Below are 26,901 nucleotides of genomic sequence, written 5' to 3' on the forward strand. Positions count from 1 at the left end.
CAGGGCTTTCGGATGCCCAGCCCACTACCGCTCAGCAAAACACACAGAACTGTCCACCTCCCACAGCTTGCCAGATGTAAAACACAAGAATTGTCCTAAATACACAGAGTTGCAGACACACAGAAACACACATACTTCTCCAACAGACCAGAAACTACATAACATCTTTTAGTAATGCTCTGTGCAAAAGCAACCCTTTCGGAGGGGAATAAAACAAATTCACATCCTGAGGACTCCAAACAAAATTTCTGGCACTATACCCCATCATACCTTTCCAATTCCTACTCCTCACTCACGTCCTGACTATTGTTTTACCACATATTCTGGAGGGGCCACACTTCATGGACCCCCAGATACTGTTTATGCTGTTCCAGAAGGGGTAAGCTTATTGAGTGTTTGACCACGTACCAGGCACTTCGCTAAGTCTTTGAGCTATATTATCTCAGTTAATGCTTACAACAACTCTATGAGGTAGGTTTTATTTATTATTCAGGAAACCAAGGCATACAGAGGTTAATTTTCCCAAGTATATAATAACTAGCAAGAGCCAGGATGTGGAGGTTTACCAAAGAGATACTGTTATTCCCATCTTATAGCTAAGGATATTCTGGCTTAAAGTGAGGAGTTACTTAAGCTTTGGGCCTGGAATGGGATCCAGGCCACACAGGCCTCTGATTCTTCCACTATAGCCCACTGCCAAAGTTAGATTAATGGCAGCTGATCCAGCTATCTCATACTACTTACTTTAGTCTAATACTAAGGAGAGGACATCCACAAATCTCTGATTCTGTTCCAAGCTCACCGTTCATCATGTCCACTCTAAGCTAATTACATAATATAAAATAACCAGTCCATTCTGTCCCTGATTCAGTTGAGACAGGCTGTTCATGGACTCAGATAATCCAGAACAAATTTGTGCGGCAATCCAAAATCAGCACAGGGGCCACTGCTCCACCTTCTTCCTTTCTAGGAGACCATTCCCAGAGGACCCAAAGGTCAAGTTGGTCTCCAAACACTCATGGAAGGAATAAGAGAAAATGAACAGAGACGGAGTTCTCAAGCCTGGCTGACCATCACAATCAGGTTTTGAAGCCTACAGATTCTCAAGCTTAACCAAGCCAACATTCTGATTCACTGGGCCTGGGTTGGGGACCAAAGAACAGGCATTTTTGACAAAGCACTTCAGCTCACCCTGCTGATCAGCCAGATTTGGGACAACTCAACCAAGACGTTAAACTTCTCTGTCCTGTCCATTTCCTTAGCTTCACTTGCTTCCTAGACTCTCTCTCTGTCTTTAGCATATAAATATTTTCAAGTTGCTCTAACCTGAAAAACTATTATCTGCAGAACCCTGCCTATATCCTACCCCTTCCTAAGTTATAGGTGACTTTTCACCTTTTTTCTGCCAATCAACTTGGAAGAGTGGTCTCCATGGATTCTCTGCTTCTTGCCATCCCATTCACCCCTCATCTAAACATTTTGCTTAGGTCATGGCCCCTCTCCACAGCCCCTCCCACTTTTGGATGACCTAGTCTACTCCCAGTTTTCTCCTCTCCCAGGCTAACTACCCTTCCACCTGTTCTTCACAAAGCTCTCTTGCCTGCCCTGCTTAAAGTCTGTCAGCTGCTTGACTTCAAGCTAAGAAATCAAAATAAAAACCAAACCAAACCCAAACCAAACTCCTCAGACTGATATACAAGGCCTGTTAAAATCTGGCTTAGTGCTACCTTCATTTTCCATTACTTATTCCCTCTTACACAGTGATTTGTGCCAGCTGCACTTTTACAGATTCTGAAATGGGAAATGTGTTTGTCACGAGCATGTCACCTAATTCCTATTGTCTTTTAAGACAACTCAGGGACTTCCCTGGTGGCACAGTGGTTAAGAATCCACCTGCCAATGCAGGGGACATGGGTTTGATCCCTGGTCCGGGAAGATCCCACATGCCACAGAGAACTAAGCCCATGAGCCACAACTGCTGAGCCTGCCCTCTAGAGCCTGTGAGCCACAACTACTGAGCTCGTGTGCCGCAACTACTGAAGCCTGGGTGCCTAGAGCTCGTGCTCCGCAACAAGAGAAGCCACTGCACCGCAGGGAAGAGTAGCCCCTGCTCACCACAACTAGAGAAAGCCTGTGCACAGCAACTAAGACTCAATGCAGCCAAATAAATAAATAAACAAACCATTAAAAAGGGTTAAAAAAAACCAAACCAAAAAACAACTCTACTTCACAATCTGGGTCAAGCGCCCCAGGCTTACCTTTATCATGATGCATTTAGCACTGCATCATGACTATTATCTGTCTGTTGATTTTTCTCCCCATCCTTAGTGCCCTCAACACACACAGGACAAGGTTGTGAGCTCTCTGAAGGGAGAAATCCTATCTTAATTGCCCTGGTGTCTGCCACAGTAGCTACCATAAAGTTGTCACCTGAAAGAAGCTTGTTATGAGGGAGAGAGAAGGCATCAGGGGTGGTTCTAGTCTCGAGCTTTGGTAAAGAGGAAACTGAAGCGGCTGCTGACTGACACGTGGATCATGGGCCAAGGAGGAGGCTTGGGTGGGAAGAGAGAAGATTATAGGTTTGGTCAAAAGAGTTTGTCGTGATCGGAAAAGATGGCGGCGAAGCAGAGGGATGTGGAATGCATCCCTCTCCACAGATGCATTGGGAATGCACCAAAAGACGCAATAAATCCCACAGAGAACCAACTGAACACCAGCAGATGACTTCGGACACCAGAAAGGACCGCAAGGATCCCGACATAACCGATAGGGAGGCATCTACAATGGCTCAAAGAGGGTGAAGCTGTGGAGCTGTGGCAGACGGGAGGGAGTGAGAAACACACGGAGGGTCCGCACCGCAGCTCAGCGTTCCTGGACCGAGATGTTGACTCACAGCTGAACAGAGGGTCCCGGAACGGGGGCGTGGGAACTGGAGAGCTGGTTCAGGGTGAGAAAAATTGTTGTCAGTAAGGTGACGGATTGAGAGGACAGAAGGGAAGAGGTCCGCGGCTAGGAGAGCCCGCTCCTGAGAGCTGCCCAGCCATGATGGCGGCTGGAGGATGCAGGCTCACGGGCGGGTGGGAGGAGCCACGGGCATAGCCTCTCTCTCTCTCTTTCGGTGCCTCTGCAACAGGCAGTGGAGAGACGCCCTGGGGGCCACCTAAGGCGCTCAGGGATAACAAGCACCCTCAGGCCCTCGGGCGGGGCTAGATTAAAACCCCTTGGAACATAGGCAGCAGGGAGGCTGCTGAGAACAAAGAAGCCCCAAGAGAGGCCCAACTCTGAGACATTCTGTTTACACCTGACCCACCTGCGCCCCTCTGCAACAGGCACCTCCAAGCCCCACTGAAACAACAGAGCGCCACTGCTCACTCACTCCCAGGGGAAGGAGCCACTATTGTACCCTCTCCCTCCCCACACACCAACGCTTACAGACAAACAGAAAAGGAAGCACTGCTGGTCACAGAATAATACAAAAAACCCAAGGCGAGTAGAAGGACACTTACAGCTGAGACTCTAAGGAAACAGAAACATTAGTATCAATTCTATTGAACTGGTCCATTCTGCGATCAGTTCCAGTTTTTTTTTTTTTTTTTAATTACCAACTTAGTCCTAAGGGATCTACAAGTTTTATAACATATTTTTTTACTCTATTTTTTATTCCATTTTTATTTTTAGCCTTTTTATATACTTCTATTTCTAGCTAAGTTTTTGGTAGTACGGACTATATATCTCTCCTACCTTCCTTTCATCTCTATCCTTTATACGTTTCTATTCCCTTCTTTTTATTTACATATTTCCAGGCACATTACCATCTTCTGTTCCCCTGTCTTCCATCCATTTTTAGTTTATTTTATCTTAACATAGAAGCAACACTATTGATCTGCTCAGACTCCTTGCTCTATTCTCCAGATGACACACCACCTTGGTGTTTAATATTAGGTTCTTATCTTTATCTTAGTTCTTAGTACAATTGTCTAATTTCATTCTGAGAATCTCCATTCTGTCTGCTGGTACTCTAGCTCTTTTTTATATTTGATCCTAGCTTTCAATATCTCCCTGGATTTGTGTTTGTAAGTGTAAGGTGTTATTTGTTTTTGCTTTTGTTTCTGTTTCATTCTGTTTTGGTTTTCAATTTCTGTTGGGTTTCTCTTTGAATATCTGATAGCATACTGGGGTTCTTCTATCAGGTCTTTCAAGAGCCTTATGTCCTAATGGATTCAGTAATTGTGTGTCTTATACATGTATGTGTTTCCTAGACTTTGTATTTGTTTAACCCAACATTCAGACATTAGTCTGGGGCTTGGACAGTCTTCTATAAACCCCTTTATCACCGAGACAAGCAATCCCAGAAGTTTGGACTACCATGAGGAAACAAAGAAACACTATGCAGGCAAAGGAGCAGGAAAAAAACCCACAAGACCAAATAAATGAGGAGGAAAGAGGAAAAATGCCTGAAAAAGAATTCAGAGTAATGACAATAAAAATGATACAAAATCTCGATAACAAAATTGAGGAAGTACAAGAAACAGTTCATAAGAACTCAGAAGAACTAAAGAACAAACAAACAACAATGGATAACAAAATAACTGAAATTAAAAATACTCTAGATAGTATAACCAGCAGAATGACTGAGGCAGAAGGACGAATAAGTGAGTTGGAAGATAGAATGGGGGAAATAAATGCCACAGAGCAGGAAAAAGAAAAGAGAATAAAAAGATTAGAAGACAGTCTCAGAGACCTCAGTGATAACATTAAGCATACCAACATTCAAGTCATGGGCATCCCAGAAGAGGAAGAAAAAAAGAAGGGTCTGAGAAAATATTTGAAGAGGTTATAGTGGAAAACTTCCCCAACATGGGAAAGGAAATAATTCACCAAGTCCAAGAAGCACAGAGAGTCCCACACAGAATAAACCCAAGAAGAAATACTCCAAGGCACATATTAATCAAACTAATGACAATTAAACAAACAAAAATTATTAAAAGCAGCAAGAGAAGAGCAACAAATAACATATAAGGGAAAACCCATAAGGATAACAGCTGACCTTTCTACAGAAACTCTGCAGGCCAAAAGGGAATGGCAGGATATACTGAAAGTCCTGAAAGAGAAAAACCTACAGCCAAGAATACTCTACCCAGCAAGAATCTCATTCAGATTTGATGGAGAACTCAAAAGCTTTCCAGACAAGCAAAAGTTAAGAGAATTCAGCACCACCAAACCAGCCTTACAACAAGTGCTAAAGGAACTTCTCTAAGTAGGAAACACAAGAAAAGGAAAACACCTACAAATACAAACCCAAAACAATTAAGAAAATGGTAATTGGAACACACATGCCAATAATCACCTTAAATGTAAATGGATTAAATGCTCCAACCAAAAGACACAGACTGGCTGAATGGATACAAAAACAAGACCTTCCTATATGCTGCCTACAAGAAACCCACTTCAGACCAAGGGATACATATAGACTGAAAGGAAAGGGATGGAAAAAAGATATTCCATGCAAATGGAAGTCAAAAGAAAGCTGGAGTAGCAATACTCATATCAGACAAATTAGACTTTAAAGTAAAGCCTATTACAAGAGACAAGGAAGGACACTACATAATGATCAAGGGATCCATCCAAGAAGAACATATCACAATGGTAAATATCTATGCCCCCAACATAGGAGAACCTCAATACATAAGGCAAATGCTAAGAGCCATAAAAGGGGAAATCGACAGTAACACAATAATAGTGGGAGACTTGAACACCCCACTTACATCAATGGACAGATCATCCAAAGAGAAAATAAATAAAGACACACAAGCTTTAAATGACATGTTAGACCATCTCGACTTAATTGATATTTATAGGACATTCCATCCAAAAACTACAGATTACACTTTCTTCTCAAGTGCACATGGAACATTTTCCAGGATAGATCACATCTTGGGTCACAAATCAAGCCTTGGTAAATTCAAGAAAATGGAAATCATATCAAGCATCTTCTCAGACCACAATGCCATGAGACTAGATATCAATTACAGGAAAAAAACTGCAAAAAATACAATCCCATGGAGGCTAAACAATTCACTCTTAAACAACCAAGAAATCATTAAAGAAATCAAAGAGGAAATCAAAAAATATCTAGAAAGAAATGACAATGAAGACACAACAACCTAAAACCTATGGGACGCAGCAAAAGAAGTTCTAAGAGGGAAGTTTATAGCAATACAGTCCTATCTTAAGAAACAAGAAAAATATCGAATAAACAACCTAACCTTACACCTCAAACAATTAGAGAAAGAAGGACAAAGAAACCCCAAAGTGAGCAGAAGGAAAGAAATCATAAAGATCAGAGCAGACATAAATGAAAAAGAAAGGAAGGAAGCAATAGCAAAAATTAATAAAACTAAAAGCTGGTTCTTTGAGAAGATAAACAAAATTGAAAAACCATTAGCCAGACTCAACAAGAAAAAAAGGGAGAAGATGCAAATCAGAGTTAGAAATGAAAAAGGAGAAATAACAACGGACACCACAGAAATACAAAAGATAATGAAAGACTACTACAAGGAACTATATGTCAATAAATTGGATAACCTGGAAGAAATGGATAAATTCTTAGAAAAGTGCAATCTTCCAAGACTGAACCACCAAGAAATATGAACAGACCAATCACAAGTACAGAAATTGAGGCAGTGATTAAAAATCTCCCAACAAACAAAAGCCCAGGACCAGATGGATTCACAGGTGAATTCTATCAAACATTTAGAGAAGAGCTAACACCTGTCCTTCTCAAACTCTTCCAAAATATAGCAGAAGGAGGAAAAGAGGTCACCATCACCCTGATACCAAAACCAGGCAAAGAAGTCACAAAAAAAGAAAATGACAGGCCAATATCACTGATGAATATAGATGCAAAAATCCTCAACAAAATACTAGCTAACAGAATCCAACAGCACATTAAAAAGATCATACACCATGATCAAGTGGGGTTTATCCCTGGGATGCAAGGATTCTTCAATATATGCAAATCAATCAACGTGATACATCATATCAACAAATTGAAGGATAAAATCCATCTGATAATCTCAATAGATGCAGAAAAAGCTTTTGACAAAGTTCAACATCCATTTATGATAAAAACTTTCCAGAAAATGGGCATAGAAGGAAATTACCTCAACATAATAAAAGCCACATATGAGAAACCAAAAGCCAACATTGTTCTAAATGGGGAACAACTGAAAGAATTTCCTCTTAGAACAGGAACAAGACAAGGGTGCCCACTCTCGCCACTATTATTCAACACAGTTTTGGAAGTTTTAGCCACAGCCATCAGAGAAGAAAAAGAAATAAAAGGAATCCAAATTGGAAAAGAAGAAGTAAAATTGTCACACTTTGCAGATAACATGATATTATACACAGAAAACCCTAAAGATCCTACCACAAAACTGCTAGCACTAATCAATGAATTCAGTAAAGCAGCAGGATACAAAATTAATGCACAGAAATCTCTTGCATTCCTATACACTAACAATGGAAGAGCAGAAAGAGAAATTAAGGAAAATCTCCCATTTACCATGGCAACAAAAAGAATAAAATACCTAGGAATAAACCTGCCTAAGAAGGCAAAAGATCTGTATGCAGAAAACTTTAAGACACTGATGAAAGAAATCAAAGATGATACAAACAGATGGAGGGACATACCATGATCCTGGATTGGAAGAATCAACATCGTGAAAATGACTGTACTGCCCAAAGCAATTTACAGATTCAATGCAATCCCCATCAAATTACCAATGGCATTTTTCACAGAACTAGAACAAGAAATCTTACGATTTGTATGGAAACACAAAAGACCCTGAATAGCCAAAGCAATCTTGAGAAGGAAAAATGGAGTTGGTGGAATCAGGCTTCCTGACTTCAAACTATACTACAAGGCCACAGTGATCAAGACAGTATGGTACTGGCACAAAAATAGAAAGGAAGATCAATGGAATAGAATAGAGAACTCAGAGGTAAGCCCAAACACATATGGGCACCTTATCTTTGACAAAGGAGGCAAGAATATACAATGGAAAAAAGACAGCCTCTTCAATAAGTGGTGCTGGGAAAATTGGACAGCAACATGGAAAAGAATGAAATTAGAACAATTCCTAACATCATACACAAAAATAAACTCCAAATGGATTAAAGACCTACATGTAAGGCCAGACACTATAAAACTCCTAGAGGAAAACATAGGCAGAACACTCTATGACATCCATCAAAGCAAGATCCTTTTTGACCCACCTCCTAGAATCATGGAAATAGAATCAAGAATAAACAAATGGGACCTCATGAAACTTAAAAGCTTTTGCACAGCAAAAGAAACCATAAACAGGACAAGAAGGCAATCCTCAGAATGGGAAAAAATAGTTGCCAATGAAACAACGGACAAAGGATTAATCTCCAAAATATACAAGCAGCTCATGCAAGCTTAATACCAAAAAAGCAAATAACCCAATCCACAAATGGGCGGAAGACGTAAATAGACATTTCTCCAAAGAAGACATACAGATGGCCAACAAACACATGAAAAGATGTTCAACATCACTAATCATTAGAGAAATGCCAGTCAAAGCCACAATGAGGTATCACCTCACACCAATCAGAATGGCCATCATCACAAAATCTGGAAACAACAAATGTTGGAGAGGGTGTGGAGAAAAGGGAACTCTCCTGCACTGTTGGTGGGAATGTAAGTTGGTACAGCCACTATGGAAAACAGTCTGGAGGTTCCTTCAAAAACTACAAATAGAACTACCATATGATCCAGTAATCCCACTCCTGGGCATATACCCTGAGAAAATCATCATCCCAAAAGAAACATGTACCATAATATTTACTGCAGCACTATTTACAATAGCCAGGACATGGAAGCAACCTAAATGCCCATCAACAAATGAATGGATAAAGAAGATGTGGCATATATATATACAATGGAATATTACTCAGCTATAAAAAGGAATGAGATGGAGCTATATGTAATGAGGTGGATAGACCTAGAGTCTGTCATACAGAGTGAAGTAATTTGTCTCTCTCTTAGAAAGAGAAAGACAAATATTTTATGCTAACTCATATATATGGAATCTAAAAATGGTACTGATGAACTCAGTGACAGGACAAGAATAAGGATGCAGATGCAGAGAACGGACTGGAGTGGAGATCTCGAGGTCTGGGGGGGTGGGGGGTGAAGGGGAAGCTGAGATGAAGTGAGAGAGTAGCACAGACATATATATACTACCAACTGTAAAATAGATAGCCAGTGGGAAGTTGCTGTATAACAAAGGGAGTTCAGCTCAAGGATGGATGATGCCTTGGAGGACTGGGATGGGGAGGGTGGGGGGGAATCGAGGGAGGGAGGGGATACGGGGATATGTGTATAAATACAGATGACTGACCTTGGTGTACCTCAAAAACTGGTACAAGAGTGTAAAGCAATTATATTTCAATTTAAAAAAAAAGGTAAAAGAGTTTGACATGTCAGTAGGCAAAATACAGTAACAGGAAGACATCTCTTCCCATTGGACCTGGCGTCAGGACATGTACGTCATGTCAATACAACAATCTGTTGCTTGCCCTTAGGTAGTTCGGTTAGGAGATCCTATCTACTTTAGGCAGATGGGCCTGTTTCTCATCTGTAATACTGAAGGAACATTTTTCCTTGGTATCATGATAAGAATAAAACAAAAGTGTATAGTGACAGCTGATTCACTTTGTTGTACAGCAGAAACTGGCACAACAGTGTAAAGCAATATACTCTAATAAAGAGCTTAAAAAAAAAGTATACAGTGGTTTATGGGGTACCAAGGAGCAAAGAACTGATTTTGTTGCATGCACTGTGTGTTTGAGATTTTGAGATCACCATAGCTAGTTTATGCAAACAACACCATGCATCTGGATAGTCTGTCTCCATCCGCATATGCAGGTGAATAACACTCTCTCTACACCTGAGACATTTATACGTGCTGATATGCTGTTAAGCTAAGAAAACCTAGCTGACTTTCAGCAAATCACAACTACATTCTTTTCTTCACTAAGGACCTTTCAAAAGTCTTGGTTGTTCCATTACAAAGATGAAACAAAAAGGTACAAAGAAAATTCTAGTTCTGTTTATTCATGTATTCATTCAATAAGCATTGACTATGTACTTGCTATGGGAAAGGCACTGGATTGAGCACTTGGCATATAAAAATAAAAGGAGTAGAGTGTCAAACAAATTTTTAATAAAAAAATTAAAATTCTATAATAAGAATGCACCATAGTGTAAAGTAATAAAGAGTTGTAGCTGGGCCAACTCGACTCTGAAGGATCACCCCAGCCTCTAAGCTCCCCTGGGGTCTCTGAAGATGCCACTGAGGCTGTATCTCAGCCCATCTTCTCCTACTGCTCAATCCTGCTTCCTTCCCTTACCCCACAGACTGCCAACCTCCATCTCAGACTTGGCCCCCTGGTAAATCCAACCTGCTACAACAGACAAGGAATTCTTACCTAACAAGAGCAAAGTATGGAGGAATAAGAGAAACCGGAGACTTGAAGAAATGAAAGGGATTCCCTAAGGATATAGCTCAGAGGGCTTAAGGAAAAGAACAGGAGAAGAAGATGAAATTTAAAGGCTTCCACCTTTATCTTAGAGGTAAAAGGAAGCTATCAGAGGTTTCTGAGAAATGGAGTTGTAGAGCAGGTATTTTCAGAATACCTACAGTCTGCAGGATATATTGAAAATGAGAAAGAATAGTAGAAGGGAAATCTTTTGGGAGGTTTCTGCATTAATTCATCTTCTAGAAAGGCAATGAAGATTTAAGTTTATGGCACTGAAGTGGAGAAAATAAAGGGGATTCAAGACACACACCTTTGAACTACGGAATCTAAGCCAAGTTTCTTTTCAATGAAAAGGATAACGAGGCCTACCTTACCAGTGGATGTGATGAGCAGGAGGAGGGACACACAGGTAAACGCCTAGCCAGGTATCTTGTACATAGCAAATGCTTAGCAAATATTCATTCACTCGTGCTCATTTACTCAAAACTGTTAAAGCCTAAAGTATTGGGTAGAAAAAGGTGAGGAACGATTCCCAGGGTAACCAGGAGAAGGGTACCCAGATGGGGGAGTAAGTTTAGAGGAAAGTGTTCTTGTTTATTTGACTGTTTAATTTTTATGGTAGCTACAGGATAATCATAGAGATATGTTCCCTGAAGTTGGTTCCTCAATAAATAAACTCACAAACAGACCAGGAGTGGAGACAGAGACTTAGAACTGAGTAGCATATGGTAGGATTGAGGGTGTTGTGTAAATCGAGAACACTCAGGGGCATGACACTCAGTGAGGGCAGGAAGGTGGTGAAGAGAGGACGTGTGGGGACATCCACCGTAGGGAAAAGGAGCCCAAGAAGAAGGATGAAAAGGACTGGGCAGAGAAGTCCGGGGATAAATGGCACAGGGCAGTTTTATAGAATCTAAGAATGGCAGAAAAGCTTCAAAAAAGAAGTTTACACGCCAACTGCCACATAGCGGTCGAGCGAGACTGTGGAGGGGTCACTTGAGATCCTCCAGGGAGCAATGATATAGTGAAGGACTGGGACAATCTAAATGCTGAACTGGAGTAGATTGGTTGATTCAACAGTGTCACACAATCATACATTGCTACAATGATAGAGATGTATATTTATTCACATAGGCACAGAAGAATGTTCAGAAAACATATGCTAAGTAAAAAACAAAAACCAAGCTGTACCCATCATGAGCATAGGTATTATGCAAAGAGAGTGTGTGAGTGTGTGTGTGTGTGTGTGTGTGTGTGTATGAATGAGAATATATGTGGCTAATAAAAATCTTCTGAAATCAGTGTAATAGGGTTGTTGTAAGAAACTATAAGATGAGGCTTCAAAGCAGCTTGCAGTATAGGGATAGAGCTTGGGGGGAATCAAGCTGAAGAAAAGGGCCCTCTGTTTGTGTACTTAATTTTGTGTACATACATATGTACACCCATACACGTGAATGTAAATGAAACCATATAACCTCAAGAATCTAGATTTCTAAGTGACTGAATACTTTTTTAGATGTTATAAAAATAATTACATCTTTTATGATACTAATGCAATCATGAAGCTGGAGTGATTGGGCATCTAAAAAACTCTAGAAATTCCTAGTTTTGTTGATTTTTATTGTTTTATTTTAGGTAGAACATAGCCTTACACAGCATTGGTACTAGCATTTTTAATAGATAAATTTCAAGTTATGTTAAAGAAAAGTGAAAAACCTATAGCACAAAGCCAATCATTGTCATTTACAGAAGGAAGCAATGAAGCCAATGAAATTTGCAGCATGGTCCAGAGCTGCCAGTGCCCACCTGTACCTCCTGCAGCATTTCCTGTTGTAACGTGACTTATAAACACCTCTTTCACCCCATGAATCCTGTTTCTCAATGAAGACGGCAACATGACCAAGATCGAAGTCTGCAACTTCAAATGCTCTTTAAATCAAATACAATAAAGTCCAGACACCTTTCGTTTGGTGAGAAAGACTAACTCCCACTTCCACCCTCACCTCAATTGCGTAACTCAAGAGGGCAAGAGGCAACTTTCCTTGGACTCTTCAAATGAACTCTCTTTAGGGATCAGGCTACACAGAAGAAAATAGCTCAGCAGGAAATTTTAAAAGGAGAGAGAGACAGAGAGAAAGTGAGAAACTAGGGATAAAAGCAGGAAAGACCCTGAGCAAAACACCACCAGCACCATCATGTAACACATGCACTGTCAAACGTTAGTTATTTGAATGGCTTCAGGGACAAGGAGTCAATTTAGAAAGTGGGGATCTGGCAAGAGTGGTTTTAAGACAAAGAATACACACGTGTATTGGATGAATGCACACGTGACCTAGTTTTGGATAAATGAAGCTAAGAATGGTTTACAATTTATGCGAGTCTGTTTCCAGCTAGTCTGAGAGGCAATCTGAAACTGTGTTATCAATTAGGGACCCATTGATGGATTATATACAGTCTGAAAGAGCCTAAGGCCGGACATCTTACAGATGTAAATATCAGACATGCGACAGCCTACGAAGCACATTAATTCTGCTCTGAAAAGGGGCGTGAGCCTGAGAGGAGGGAAAGGGGGAGCTCTGAGTCACCCTCCACCATCTCCCACTCCTCTCATATTACAAATTACTGCTCAAGAATGTGGACTTTGGGATGCAGCCACTGACTTTGGAATGTTACAAAACTTCAAATACAAGCAAGTCAGTTCTCAAATACCTGAATACTGCCAAAAACGGCTTGTAAATCTAGCTGCGTCAACTGTTCCGAGAGCAACTCTTGGTAGGGAGGACATTATACTTGGGATGTGCTCTTGGAAACAGCAAACTTCAAGTTCTGATCTTTAACTACCTACCTCTTCCCTGACCGTCCTCTTCCTCCCCACCTCTCCATTGACAAATCAAGACTGTAAAAACATAGCATTTTCTCAGGATCCCTGATCATTTGTGCAGCTGAGTTCTACTCTAAAACCTCCGTCACAGAAGAAAATCTTCGCACAACTAATAGGTCTCAGTACCCTCCTCCCAGCCCGCTTCCTGGCCTCACTCTTAGCTGATGATCTTGCTTCCTACCTCTCTGAGAAAACACAATTGCTACAAAGGAGATGTCTCCAAGTTCCTGACACCACACTGGTCATTATGGGCATCTCCACACACTCACTCTTTCTTCCTTCCTCTCATTAAGAATGAATGCTCTGTGCTTCTACATCCTCTGCTTGGAATCCCACCATCTCTTGCCTCATCAAGGGAAAGACTCCAGCAAATGTCTCTCTTCACGCCTCACTTTTCTCTACTGGACCATTCCCTTTGGCACACGACCTTGCTGTAATTGTAATTTCTCTCAATTTAAAAATATTCTCTTGACTGCCTATGGCCCTCCAGCCTTCCTTTCAGCAAATTTGGAGTTCATGTACTTGTCTCCAACTCCTTTCCTTCATTCTTAAGAGCTTGAACCGATGAGCATTAGCCTTTCATTCTACTCTACTGTGCCACCAAACGACCCTCATTAAGTTCACCAATAAGCTCTATATTGCTAAATTCAATGGTCAGTTTTCTTCGCCTTCATCTTAATGGGCCAACTTAGCAAAGCTGATCCCTCCCTCCTTCTTTTTTTTTTTTTTTTTGAATTAATTAATTTGCTGCATTGGGTCTTCGTTGCTATGCACTGGCTTTCTCCAGTTGCTGAGAGTAGGGGCTACTCTTTGTTGTGGTGCTTGGGCTTCTCATTGTGGTGGCGTCTCTTGCTGTGGAGCACTGGCTCTAGGCTCACCGGCTTCAGTAGTTGTGGCACGTAGGCTCAATAGCTGTGGCTTGCGGGCTGTAGAGCGCAGGCTCAGTAGTTGTGGCACGTGGGCTCAATAGCTGTGGCTTGCGGGCTGTAGAGCGCAGGCTCAGTAGTTGTGGCACACGAGCTTAGTTGTTCCGTGGCATGTGGGATCTTCCCAGATCAGGGCTCGAACCCGTGTCCCCTGCGTTGGCAGGCGGATTCTTAACCACTCGCTACCAGGGAAGCCCCCCTCCCTCCTTCTTGAAACACTTCTGTCATTTGGCTTCAGGGAGATGGCTCTCCTGCCAGGCTGATGCCATCTCAGATTTTTTGATTGCTTCCTCCTCATTTCAGTGGCCTCCAAGTGGTCAAGTGTCCCAAGAATCAGTCCCTGGACCTCTTCTCTTTTTTTACCTACAGCCATGTGCCATATGACCTCATTGAGTTTAATCATTTAAGTATTACCTATACACAATGAATCTCAATTATAAATTTCCAGTCTGGTCCATTCCCCGGAATCCAGACTTGTATATCCCACTGTCTAAGAGACATTTTCACTTGGATAACTAACTTAACTTTTCTAGACCTGAAATGTTGATACCCTGCCTTCCACACACAAACCTGCTCTTCGTCCACTTCCCCATATCTGTCCTTCTCGTAGATAAGGTCAAATATCTTGGAAATCTTTCCTGACTCTCCTCTTATTCTCACACACCCTGTACTGGGCACAGCTGAGGGAAAGAGGGAAAGCACTGAATCTGGAAACCAAAAGACTCAAGTTCCAGCCCTGTGCCCTGTTCCAGCTTTGGAATCTCTCATAATTCATTTTCTCTGCCCATTCCAGGCCCTTCTCTACTCTCTTCCATTATTTTTTAAGAAAAGTATTTTCACTGAGCTTCCTTTCTAGTAGTAAACCCCACCTGCTCCAGAAGGCCTCCAGATTCTCCAACCAATTTTTTAAAAATGACTGAATTCATTATATATTGGTCTAGACGATAAGTGACTGGCAGATTTAGGTTGGGTCATTTAGATAGCGGCTGTAGTTTTATTATCCTTAAGCAATATAAAGCTCAGTTCTTTCTTTCCAGACCTAATAGATTACCTGGTTTGTGTATACAGTGCCCAAAGGCTACAATTCTTCCCCTGAACCAATACTGGCTGGGGCTCTAAAAGTAAATATTCTGGTCCTCTGGCTTTTCTCTTGGCTTTTGCATGTCTCCAGGAGACCTGGAATCTGAGAAATACAGTTCTTCATGTTTCAGGATTCAATTTTTTCTCTCTCTAGTAATGAGGGAAGTCTTAGGACCCTTCTGAGCCTCCGATTATTCCTTGGTGAAATCCTAGGATTGAGGCTGGTGAGTGATTTCTAAAGGCACTTGCAGTTTTTAAAAGGTGAAACCTTTAGGTTCTGAGGTCCATCGCTCAACAAGAGCATGTAGCAAGACAGAGAGAGTGAGAAATGGAGACTGGAACTCCAGGGCAAAAAAGCAACAACATGGTGTCACTGTGAAGGTCTATATAACTATGTGTACAGGTGCCCGAGAAGTTATTCCTATTGCAATGACTGAGTTCCAACACGACCAGGAAGAAAGTTCAACCTCAACATAGAGACAACATACAGTTGTTTGTATCCACGGATGGGAAACTCGCAGCTACTAAGCGCCAACTGTATTCATCATACATCACCATTTTATGTAAGGGACTTGAGCATCTGCAGATTTTGGTATCCATGGGGGCTCCTTGGAATCAAGTCTCTGTAGATATTGAGGGATGACTATATGGCATCATGGCACTGTTCAGTAGTAGAAAAACTCCCTCATCATTTTTCAACCCCTCCCCCCCCAAATTAAAAAATATCAATAGGGAATACAAATGAAATTCAGCACTTCCTAAATGCAGAGAAACCAAGCCTCTAAAGTAACCTTCAAAACAACAAATGTAAGACTGCTAACAAACTGAGATAATGGATTAAAGAATCTAGCAAATCACATGGCACTTCACACACACAGATGTGCAGTAAATGCTCAGTACATGTCCGCCTGGTATTCTTCTTCCTTTCCCTCTTTTGAGTGTTGACTTGCCAGAAAGAAATACCTAATTTTAAGCACACGTTTTTTCTTCAAAACGTAAAGAAAATTTCTAAAGCAATACATTTATTCAATTTGAATGTGGTGGAATATAGTTCACCTTTCTAAAGCCAAGCGATTACTGACCTGAATTTAAGTCTCGTCCTGGATTGAAGGCCCGGCTATTAACAGTAGTAGACAGTCGATCACAACTAATTGTTCTAGATACATTGGTATTAAAGTTCCCATCAAATCTGAAAAATAGAAGAGAATTAACAATATTTACCTGGTGGTTATTCAATCCAGAAAACTAACAAACAAAAGTAATAGTTCATACTGTGTACAAAAGAGGCCAGCTCATAAATGGTAAAATTGCAATTTAAATATTAAAAAACAATCATTTCAGAACAGTGCGGGAGAAACCAATGTCTGCATCTAGAAGGTTTTAGAAATCAAGATCAGTTCTAAGGAGATTAACAAAAAAATCCTTTAAGCAAACGTTCCCCCCAATGAATTTGAGTCAGGTACTATTGATAAAATCATAAAGAAAACAGAACTGACAAAATGCAGACTAGAATGACAAAAATTCAGACTTAAGCTCTGATGTAAAATGTGAAAAAATTCTTTATCTTATCCTGTCTGAAAACCAATGACCAAGAACAAAAATAGACAGTCGTGAAGGAGAAAGAATGCCTGTGGAGGAGGAAACATTTAGATTTGAATCCTTGCTCTGTCACTAATAAATGTGTGAACTTGCACAAATTGTGCAATTTGTCTAGCCCCAGGTTTCTTATCTGGAAAAAAAAAAAAAGAAATAATACAACATTTTTCAAAGCTGTGAGAAGGATTGTAAATAATGCACCACAGTTCCTCTCATGATCAATGAATCACAGGTTGCACCTTCCAGGTTGTAACGGAGATGAGGCCAAGGTCCTTGCTGATCTCCAGTGGGAGTGCAGTGCTGGTGCTAGAGCTACAGCAATGTTAGTTCTCTGGCTAGTAGCTGATCAAGAAACACTAGCGTAATCAGTGACTCATTTGCCAAAACAAACAATCTATAAGAAAATAATAGGAAAATGTACCGACCCATTTATATATAGTCACTAAGACTATTTTTAAGTGAATTTAATCCAGAAGGAACAAAAGAGAAAAATCTTGAACTTTTAAATAAGCTATTTGGGATTTCAGATACTGCGAAGATTCATGAAGTTTCTAACAGTTACCTGTAAATAAACTCAATCTGAAGTTAGATTTTTAAAAACTTGTGTTAAAATGTGTATCTTAGATGATAAATGTCATTAGGAAATTCCATTAACACTGGTAGAGCAGCTCTATAAGCCTGGAGAAACACTCCTAAAAATCAAGATCCACCTGATTATTCACATGAATTTTGATTTTATGGATCTTATATAAGAACTACTACATTGAACTGACAGCAAAAGCAAAGGGGCTAGGTTTTCAAAGGGTGTGCTGGGTTCCAAAGCAAAAGTTAAAGTTTTGTTTTGATACATTTCATCTCAAAGGAGGAGACTTTTTAAGAAATTTTAAGAGACTCTTTAGTACAGCCTCTCACCCAGTACAGAATTATATCAACATTGTCAACTGTGCCTCCAAGGACACAGTTGCTTCACCAGCATGGTCATTCTTCCTTGGACCTGCTCCAGCTTGTCTAGACGAGAAGATTGCTGCCTCAGAAGCCACAGATGGAGAGAAAAGAAGAGATTAATACATTAGCAGCTGCCGGTGTGCATGCTGGCAAAGCAACATAATCTCACTGTCCCTCTCTTGTCTGAGCATCTAACATCTGTGAAGCAAGAGGAGCGTTAGACAAGGAACTCACTTGCTCTCCATGTGCTAGATGACCACACTAAACCAATTTCCTCACATACTGTTTAATAAAAGACAGATAACATTTAGGCTTTTTGGGCTATCTCTGTCACAACTACTAAAATCTACCATTGTGGTGTGAAAGAAACCAAAGAGAATTTATAGAAGAATAAGCATGGCTATGTTCCAGTAAAACTCAATTGTCAAAAATAGGTGGTGTGCCAGACTTGTTTCACCATTCCTGATCTAGACCAGGGCAGACTTAGAGGATTCTCTGAGATGATGAAAATGTGCTATTTTTGCACTGTCCAATATGGCAGCCACATGTAGCTACTGAGCATCTGAAATGTGGCTAAGGTAACAGAGATCAAATTTTTAATTTTGCTTAATCTTAATTTAAATGTAAACAGTCACCGAATAGTGGCTACTATATTGGGCAATGCAAGTCTAGAAGGTTCTCCTGATTATCTCTCTAATTATGCTTCAGGTCTTTGTTCGCTTATCACTTTCCCAGAAAGGTCTATTCTGATTGTGGATGACTTCCTAGTCTATGTCAAGAGTCTACATCTTCTCTCAAAGCAAGTGCCATATTTTTCATTTACGGCTCCATTTGTATATATTTTTAGTGTGTGGATTTTTATGGATCAGGCTATATGAACAGACAAGAGCCCCTTGAGAGCAGACCCCATGTTTTGTTGGGTTTTTTCACCACTGTGTATGTATAACAACACTTAGTATTGTTCTTGTCAAAAGCAGGCACTCATTAACTGATCTTCCATGAACATCCATTGTGCCAGTGCTTAGCCCTAATCCGGGCAACCCTAGAGGGGTCCAGAGCTCCAAAAAGTGAGGACCATGACTCAGATAAATGGTTCCTCATTACTGAAAGTCTGGCTATATCAAAATCACAAGGAAGCATATTGAAATGCAGATTCCTGGGATCTACCCTGGAAGAGCCTGATTTAGGAAGTCTGGGGTGAGATCCTGGAATCTGACTTTGACACGCTCTCCAGGGATGAGAAGCCCTCCAACCCTGTCATGCAGATTCCTTTAGAAATAAAGCAGTAGAATGGCTTTCCATGTGAGCAAGGTACTTCTCTGTATGCCTCAAAGAGACCAAGGACAGAGCATCTTCCAATTTGAATCAAGAAAGAGTAATTTTTAGGTATGCCTGAAACTTACAACTGGACTTTACTGTACAAATTACAAACCCCTTTTAGACCTACCTATCTCACAGTTGAGGAAAGTGACACCAAGGAACTCACAACAAATCAGGGACCTAAGAGAGACTTGACCTTATCATCCAACTCCCTGTCCAAAGATGAGCCACACTCCACACTGCTTCACTTAAGTGACACATAGGGAAGAACTTGCTAAAGGGGACAGGCAACTCAAGAGGGTTACTGACAATTTCTCCCAGAAGAAGTGTAAGCCTGAAGAGGGCCCCTTTCTCCCTGAATAGAGTCTCCACAGCCAGGACCTGTGCCTTCAGCCCCATCTCTGGAGAAGCCTGAAGTCCAGCGCTAAGCACATACAGATTCCCTGGGCTGCTGTGAAATAAGAGTTCACTTCTGGGACCAGGGAGACCAGGGAACTATTTTTATATGTTGTTTTCCTTTCTGTACTGAAAAGATCATCTCTAAGAACATTAAAGAAAACATTTTTACAGAAAGTGGGTATAGAAGGAAGTTACCTCAACATCATAAAAGCCATATATGACAAACCAACAGCCAACATCATTCTAAATGGTAAAAAACTGAAAGCATTCCCTCTAAGAACAGGAACAAGACAAGGGTGTCCACTCTCACCACTGTTATTCAACACAGTTTTGGAAGTTTTAGCCACAGCAATCAGAGAAGAAAATGAAATAAAAGGAATCCAAATTGGAAAAGAAGAAGTAAAATTGTCACTCTTTGCAGATGACATGATATTATACATAGAAAACCCTGAAGACTCTACCAGAAAACTGCTAGCACTAATTGATGAATTTAGTAAAGTAGCAGGATACAAAATTAATGCACAGAAATCTCTTGAATTCCTATACACTAACAACGAAAGAGCAGAAAGAGAAATTAAGGAAACTCTCCCATTTACCATGGCAACAAAAAGAATAAAATACCTCGAATAAACCTGCCTAAGGAGGCAAAAGACCTGTATGCAGAAATATAAGACACAGATGAAAGAAATCAAAGATGATACAAACAGATGCAGGGACATACCATGTTCTTGGATTGAAAGAATCAACATTGTGAAAATGACTATACTATCCAAAACAATTTACAGATTCAACGCAATCCCTATCAAATTACCAACAGCATTTTTCACAGAACTAGAACAAGAAATCTTACGATTTGTATGGAAATGCAAAAGACCCCAAATAGCCAAAGCAATCTTGAGAAGTAAAGACGGAGTTGGTGGAATCAGTCTTCCTGACTTCAAACTATACTACAAGGCTATAGCGATCAAGACAGTATGATGCTGGCACAGAAACAGAAATATAGATCAATGGAACACAACAGAGAGCCCAGAGACGAACTCACACACATATGGGCACCTTATCTTTGATAAAGGAGGCAAGAACATACAATGGAAAAAAGCCTCTTCAGTAAGTGGTGTTGGGAAAATTGGACAGCAGTATGTAAAAGAATGAAATTAGAACAATTCCTAACATCATACACAAAAATAAACTCCAAATGGATTAAAGACCTACATGTAAGGCTAGACACTGTAAAACTCTTAGAGGAAAACACAGGCAGAACACTCTATGACATAAACCAAAGCAAGATCCTTTTTGACCCACCTCCTAGAATCATGGAAATAGAATCAAGAATAAACAAATGGGACCTAATGAAACTTAAAAGTTTTTATACAGTGAAAGAAACCATAAACAAGACAAGAAGACAACCCTCAGAACGGGAGAAAATACTTGCCAATGAAGCAACTGACAGAGGATTAATCACCAAAATATACAAGCAGCTCATGCAGCTTAATACCAAAAAAGCAAATAACCCAATCCACAAATGGGCGGAAGACCTAAATAGGCATTTCTCCAAAGAAGACATGCAGATGGCTAACAAACACATGAAAAGATGCTCAACATCACTAATCATCAGAGAAATGCAAATCAAAGCCACAGTGAGGTATATCACCTCACACCGGTCAGAATGGCCATCAACAAAAAAATCTAGAAACAATAAATGCTGGAGAGGGTGTAGAGAAAAGGGAACCCTCCTGCACTGTTGGTGGGAATGTAAGTTGGTACAGCCACTATGGAAAACAGTTTGGAGGTTCCTTAAGAAACTAAAAATGGAACTATCATATGACCCAGCAATCCCACTCCTGGGCATGTACCCAGAGAAAATCATCATCCAAAAAGACACATGTACCATAATGTTCACTGCAGCACTATTTACAATAGTCAGGACATGGAAGCAACCTAAGTGCCCATCAATGGATAAGATGATGTGGATAAAGAAGATGTGGCACATATATATAATGGAATATTACTCAGCCATAAAAAGGAATGAAATTGAGTTATGTGTGATGAGGTGGCTAGACCTAGAGTCTGTCATACAGAGCAAAGTAAGCCAGAAAGAGGAAAACAAATACTGTATGCTAACTCATATATATGGAATCTAAAAAAATGGTACTGATGAACCCAGTGACAAGACAAGAATAAAGATGCAGATGTACAGAACGGACTTGAGGACACGGCGGGCGGGGGCTGGGGTGGGGGGTGAAGGGGAAGCTGGGACGAAGTGAGAGAGAAGCATAGACATATATACACTACCAAATGTAAAACAGATAGCTAGTGGGAAGCTGCTGCATAACATAGGGACATCAACTCGATGATGGGTGATGCCTTAGAGGGCCGGGACAGGGAGGGTGAGAGGCAGTTGAGGGAGGGAGGGGATATATGTATAAATACAACTGATTCACTTTGGTGTACCTCAAAAGCTGGCACAACAGTGTAAAGCAATTATATTCCAATAAGGAACTTAAAAAAAAACATTTTTATAACAATAAAACTGAAAATGACACATTAACAAGAGTAGGTGCTCAGTAAACATTTGTTGATTACAAAAAGCTTTCACAACAGTGTAAAGCAATTATATTCCAATAAAGAAAAAAACAATTTTTATAACAATAAAACTGAAAATGACACATTAACAAGAGTAGGTGCTCAGTAAACATTTGTTGATTATAAAAAGCTTTCACAGTACAGTGCTTGTCATCAGTAACCTGCCCAACCTTCTCTTCCCACTATAGGTCTCCTAACTAATCAGACCATAGTTCTAATCAATACATGTTTTTCTGCTGGGTCTGAATTGTGATGCTCTCCAGTGTTCACAGTGCCCATTCTACGAAGCCCAGCTCTTCTCATTTTCCTCCCAGTAAGTCCTCTTGTCAGCCCCAGCCAAGGAGGAGCCCTTTCTCTTCTAAACTGCCTAGTGCTACCCCACATCTTAATTCATGTTTATGTCTCTTTTCCCTAATATTTTTTTTGGGTGACATTTTCAGTGACAGGTAGAAATTTCTGTACTATAACTGATATATTTTTTCTTTCTTTTTTCTTTTTCTTTTTTAAATTAATTTTTATTGGAATATAGTTGCTTTACAATGTTGCATTAGTTTCTGCTGTACAGCAAAATGAATCAGTTATACATATACATATATCCCCTCTTTTGGTACAGATGAACTTATTTGCAAAGCAGAAATAGAGACACAGAAGTAGAGAACAAACTTACAGATACCGAGGCGGGAAGGTGGGGGTGGGATGAATTAGGAGATTGAGATTGACATATCCCTAATTTTTTAAATAACTGTTTTGTAATCAGGCTTAGCATAACGTCAACATAGTTGATGTGTGATAGATAGATAGATAGATGTGTTTTAGATTCTGCTTATATCAACAAAATACTAATCAATGGGAGGGAAATCCAGAAGGGAGGGGATATATGTATACACACGGCAGATTCACTTCACTGTACAGGAGAAACTAGCACAACACTGTACAGCAACTCTACGCCAATTAAAAAAAATTCTAACATAAGACTTATTATAAATAATGAGCAAACTTATTTTGCTTTCCCCATATACTAAATAAAGGTATAGTGAGGGGAGATGCCAAGATATTTTGTTATGGAAGACTTATTGTTGAAACCCTACCATGTAGCATCTGGTACTTGGTACCAAGAACTAAGAAGTTTCAGTTCTGCCAATGGGATTGTAAGTTCCTTGAGGATTTATATTTCTCTCTCAGGTCTAGTGCATTCCTGGGAATGTATTGTTCTCTGTAAGTTTTCTTATTGGTGGCTGACTAACGTGGAAGGGCAGAGAACTCAGTCACTGGAAAGCTCTGTATATTTTATTCCATCATATTCATTGGACATCTCTGATGAACAAGGAACTGCTACCCTGGCAAAGCATGTCATGTCCTGGTCAGGAGCACGGCCTCAGAGGTACAAAGACCTGGAATGCAGCTTGGATTTAAACTGCTTATTGCTCTCTAGCTCTTGCACAGAACTTACATTTTCTAAGCCTCCATTTTGCTCATCTAGAAGATGGTGATAAAAATAGTACCTCTTTCATAACCAGAAAATGGCTCTTGAGAGCCTGGCACACAGCAAACTTTTAATAAATAATAATAACTAGTATTGGATGTATTAGTAATGATAACAGTTAACAGCTACCGTGTTGTGTGTGTGTGTATTATATCAAGAATACTCCAAGCGTTTCACATGGATCAACTCGTCTAATCGTCACAAACTCAAGGGAAATATTATTATCTCCTTTTGAAGACCAAGAAACTGAGGCACAGAACTGTTAAATTAAGAAGCCCAAGCTTCATAGCTGGCAAGTAACAGAAGCAAGATTTGAACATATATTCAAGCTCTCATTCATAATAAATACATGACACCATATCTCAATCAATCAATTGTCATGAACATTATCTACAACAGCTGAAGTAGAGTTCAGTCCTCTCAAAGGCAAGGATTACTCTGAAAGCTCGAGGGGCTTACAGGACATCTTTGCTTTTTACTTAATAGGAAATGGCAGTAGCTGAGCCTAAGGCCTCACAGTGGACAGCTACAGAGAAAGGACTCGGGACAAAGATGAGGATGCAGAGGACGAGGAAGGAGAGATTAAAGGCAGGTGTTCTCTATTAATTGTAGATAACTTAGATTTTTAAAATGTTCACCACTGGCATAGCTATGGAATTGGCCATCCTGGGGTTACTTTTTATTATTTCACCCCAGAAAAGCCTCAAGCTCCCTTCCCATTTGCCACTGAAATCTGAGAGGTTTCAGGGCAGCATGGAAACTAGAAGTTCCACATGAACAGAAGAGTGAGCACTGCATTCTGTGCCTGGAGAAGAGACACAGCAGACCTGGGGCCAGCTCATAGCAATCTTCTCCTTTTCCTGGTGCCAACTTTCTCTTCTGAGAGAAAGACCCTGGCATTCTGGTAATCTGACGACCTTAAACAAATGGCTTATGTGCAAGAAAGATAAGATAGAAATAAGAAAAGACCAAGAAAGAAGAAATTTCACCAAATTCTGAAAAATTCTCACATGGGACAACGAATTCCAGATGCTGAATACCATAACGGATAACAGCCACAACTTAAGTTTTACTGTAAATGTGAGCGAGGCATAAAACTGAAACACGGCTCAGGGAAGCCCCAGCTAATGTGGTACAAACACACAGCCTTCCAGAGATCAAACCGGATCCAAAAATAACACGTAAAATACCTGAAGACGTTCTTTTTCTGAAGGAATCCACAGAACAGCCCTGATGTTTGAGACTTAAATAACCACTTTGCAGGAGAACCTCAGCCAGAGGGCAATCTGACCTATTGTCTAGCTGGCTCACAGACCGCTGGATTCTGAAAGTTGCTGAGTAAAGGATGAAACTGACTGTTACCTCATCACAGAATTGGGTTTAATTCCTGCTCCCTGGGTAATCTGCACACAGTGAATACTGCTGGTTTTAAGTTAATGTATTCCTATCAAGCCCCCACACACTGCTATTGAAAGGATTCAGGGACATGACAATCATCCTCCTTCCTTCTGCTTCCTGCTCCATGGGATCCTTTAAGTGGCAATGGTCTCAATGGCTTGAGTTCCCCCACATGTGGGGAGCACCCATTCCCCAACTGACTTAACATGAAATGCCTAGAAATAAACCTCACTCTGCTTCCATGGCTGCTGAGGTGCAGGTAGATAAAGAAGCAGGGGTCAACAGGGGGCTTAAGAGATATAGGAGCACGGTGTGTCCTGAGCTGGTGAGTCAGCTGGTAGAAGTAATTACATGAGCAAACCCCCTGATTATCCCTCTGCCTTCTACTCACTCACACTCAGTAATGCTTGCTTCTATTCTGGACTCCAAACACAGAAGTAAAACTTGCTTAACCATCCTTATTACATGCGTTACCTCCAGACCCCAGAGGAATAGTTGCCTTGCCTAAGACAGGAACGCATTTTATGACATGTGCCTTTTAGAAAAATGATTTCTAAAAAGAAACGTGCTGTTTACCCTGATTTGGAGACTGTGAGAAATGTAAAGTTCATGCTTGTAATCCGTTATAAAAACATGTCAGTTACTCTTAAGCGTTACCTAAGAGATTTTTCATTGAGAAATATATTAGCTGCCAGTCATATTTATAAAATTTCAGGTTTATGGAAAGGTCAAGAACTGGTAAAATTATAGATTTTCATATAAAATAAGCAGGCAATTCAACTTACCTTTATATCTGTCCTTTAAAAAATGAATAAGAGAACAATCCTATATATATATCTCCTGGAGACTCTCACTCTAAAAAGGGGAGGTATTGGATTATGACTGCTTTCTGTATTTATTTTCTTAAGATAAAACCAGTGCCTGAAATTTAGTTTCAAGAGAAATAACTCCATCCTTCCTACCCCCTCAAGTTAAAAAAAGAAAAAACTTCCTTCTGGATTTACTTTCATGAACAACTGATCGAAACTGCATCCCGAGGGAGAAAACAGAACTGTGACTCCCACTTTGATCTCTTCCCCATGGAGAAATTCACTCCCTGCCTGGCTTGCAAGATGTTCATTTGATTGACGTTTGCTCTGATGTGCAAACTGCTTTGAACTTCAGACATTTAATTCCCATCAGGCTGCAGTCATTTTTATTCTCCTTCAACAGGATTTACAAGCAGGAGATCAGCAAATGTAGAAGATAAAATAAATTTGCAGAAGCTTTGAATCTTACATCAAAACAGTGTTCAAGTGAGTTCCAATTGGATTTCATTCAGCCTCGATTCACAGTATGAATCAACTTTTCAGTGGAGTCCCAGTTTAGAAAGAAAAAGATATAAAGGAGAGAGACACATACACCAGTTGGGATTTACTTCCTGAATCTCTTTCATGGTCTTTGTTTAAATTTCCTACGGAAGGTGATTTGCCAGGCAAATCACTTAAAACCCCGGGTTTTCCTCAACAATTTTAGCAAAGTCTGCTCAATTTATCAGGTAGCACACAAAAACCACACCCACAGTGTGGGTTCCAAGGGTGCTGGTGAAATGCGGTATTGTTCACGGGCACATTTCATAAGCAATAATTTAGAAAGCAAATCCCTGTGGATATCTCAGAAGAGCAAGGCTTACAGTGATAGTTACAGTGATAGTTGAATCCATAAATAAAGCCGATATGATG

General features: G+C 40.3%; 1 protein-coding gene across 2 annotated transcripts in view; it reads right to left on the reverse strand.

The window, feature by feature from the left end:
* CACHD1 (cache domain containing 1) overlaps nucleotides 1-26,901 on the reverse strand; it is a 222,680-nt gene that overhangs the window by 70,170 nt on the left and 125,609 nt on the right. For both annotated transcript variants that reach the window (XM_057717419.1, XM_057717428.1), the window contains exon 4: nucleotides 16,539-16,645. In XM_057717419.1, coding sequence (XP_057573402.1) covers nucleotides 16,539-16,645 — 107 coding nt within the window. The remainder of the gene's footprint in view (nucleotides 1-16,538; nucleotides 16,646-26,901) is intronic.

Source organism: Hippopotamus amphibius, chromosome 1, assembly GCF_030028045.1.
Source record: "Hippopotamus amphibius kiboko isolate mHipAmp2 chromosome 1, mHipAmp2.hap2, whole genome shotgun sequence".
Classification (NCBI taxonomy): domain Eukaryota; kingdom Metazoa; phylum Chordata; class Mammalia; order Artiodactyla; family Hippopotamidae; genus Hippopotamus; species Hippopotamus amphibius.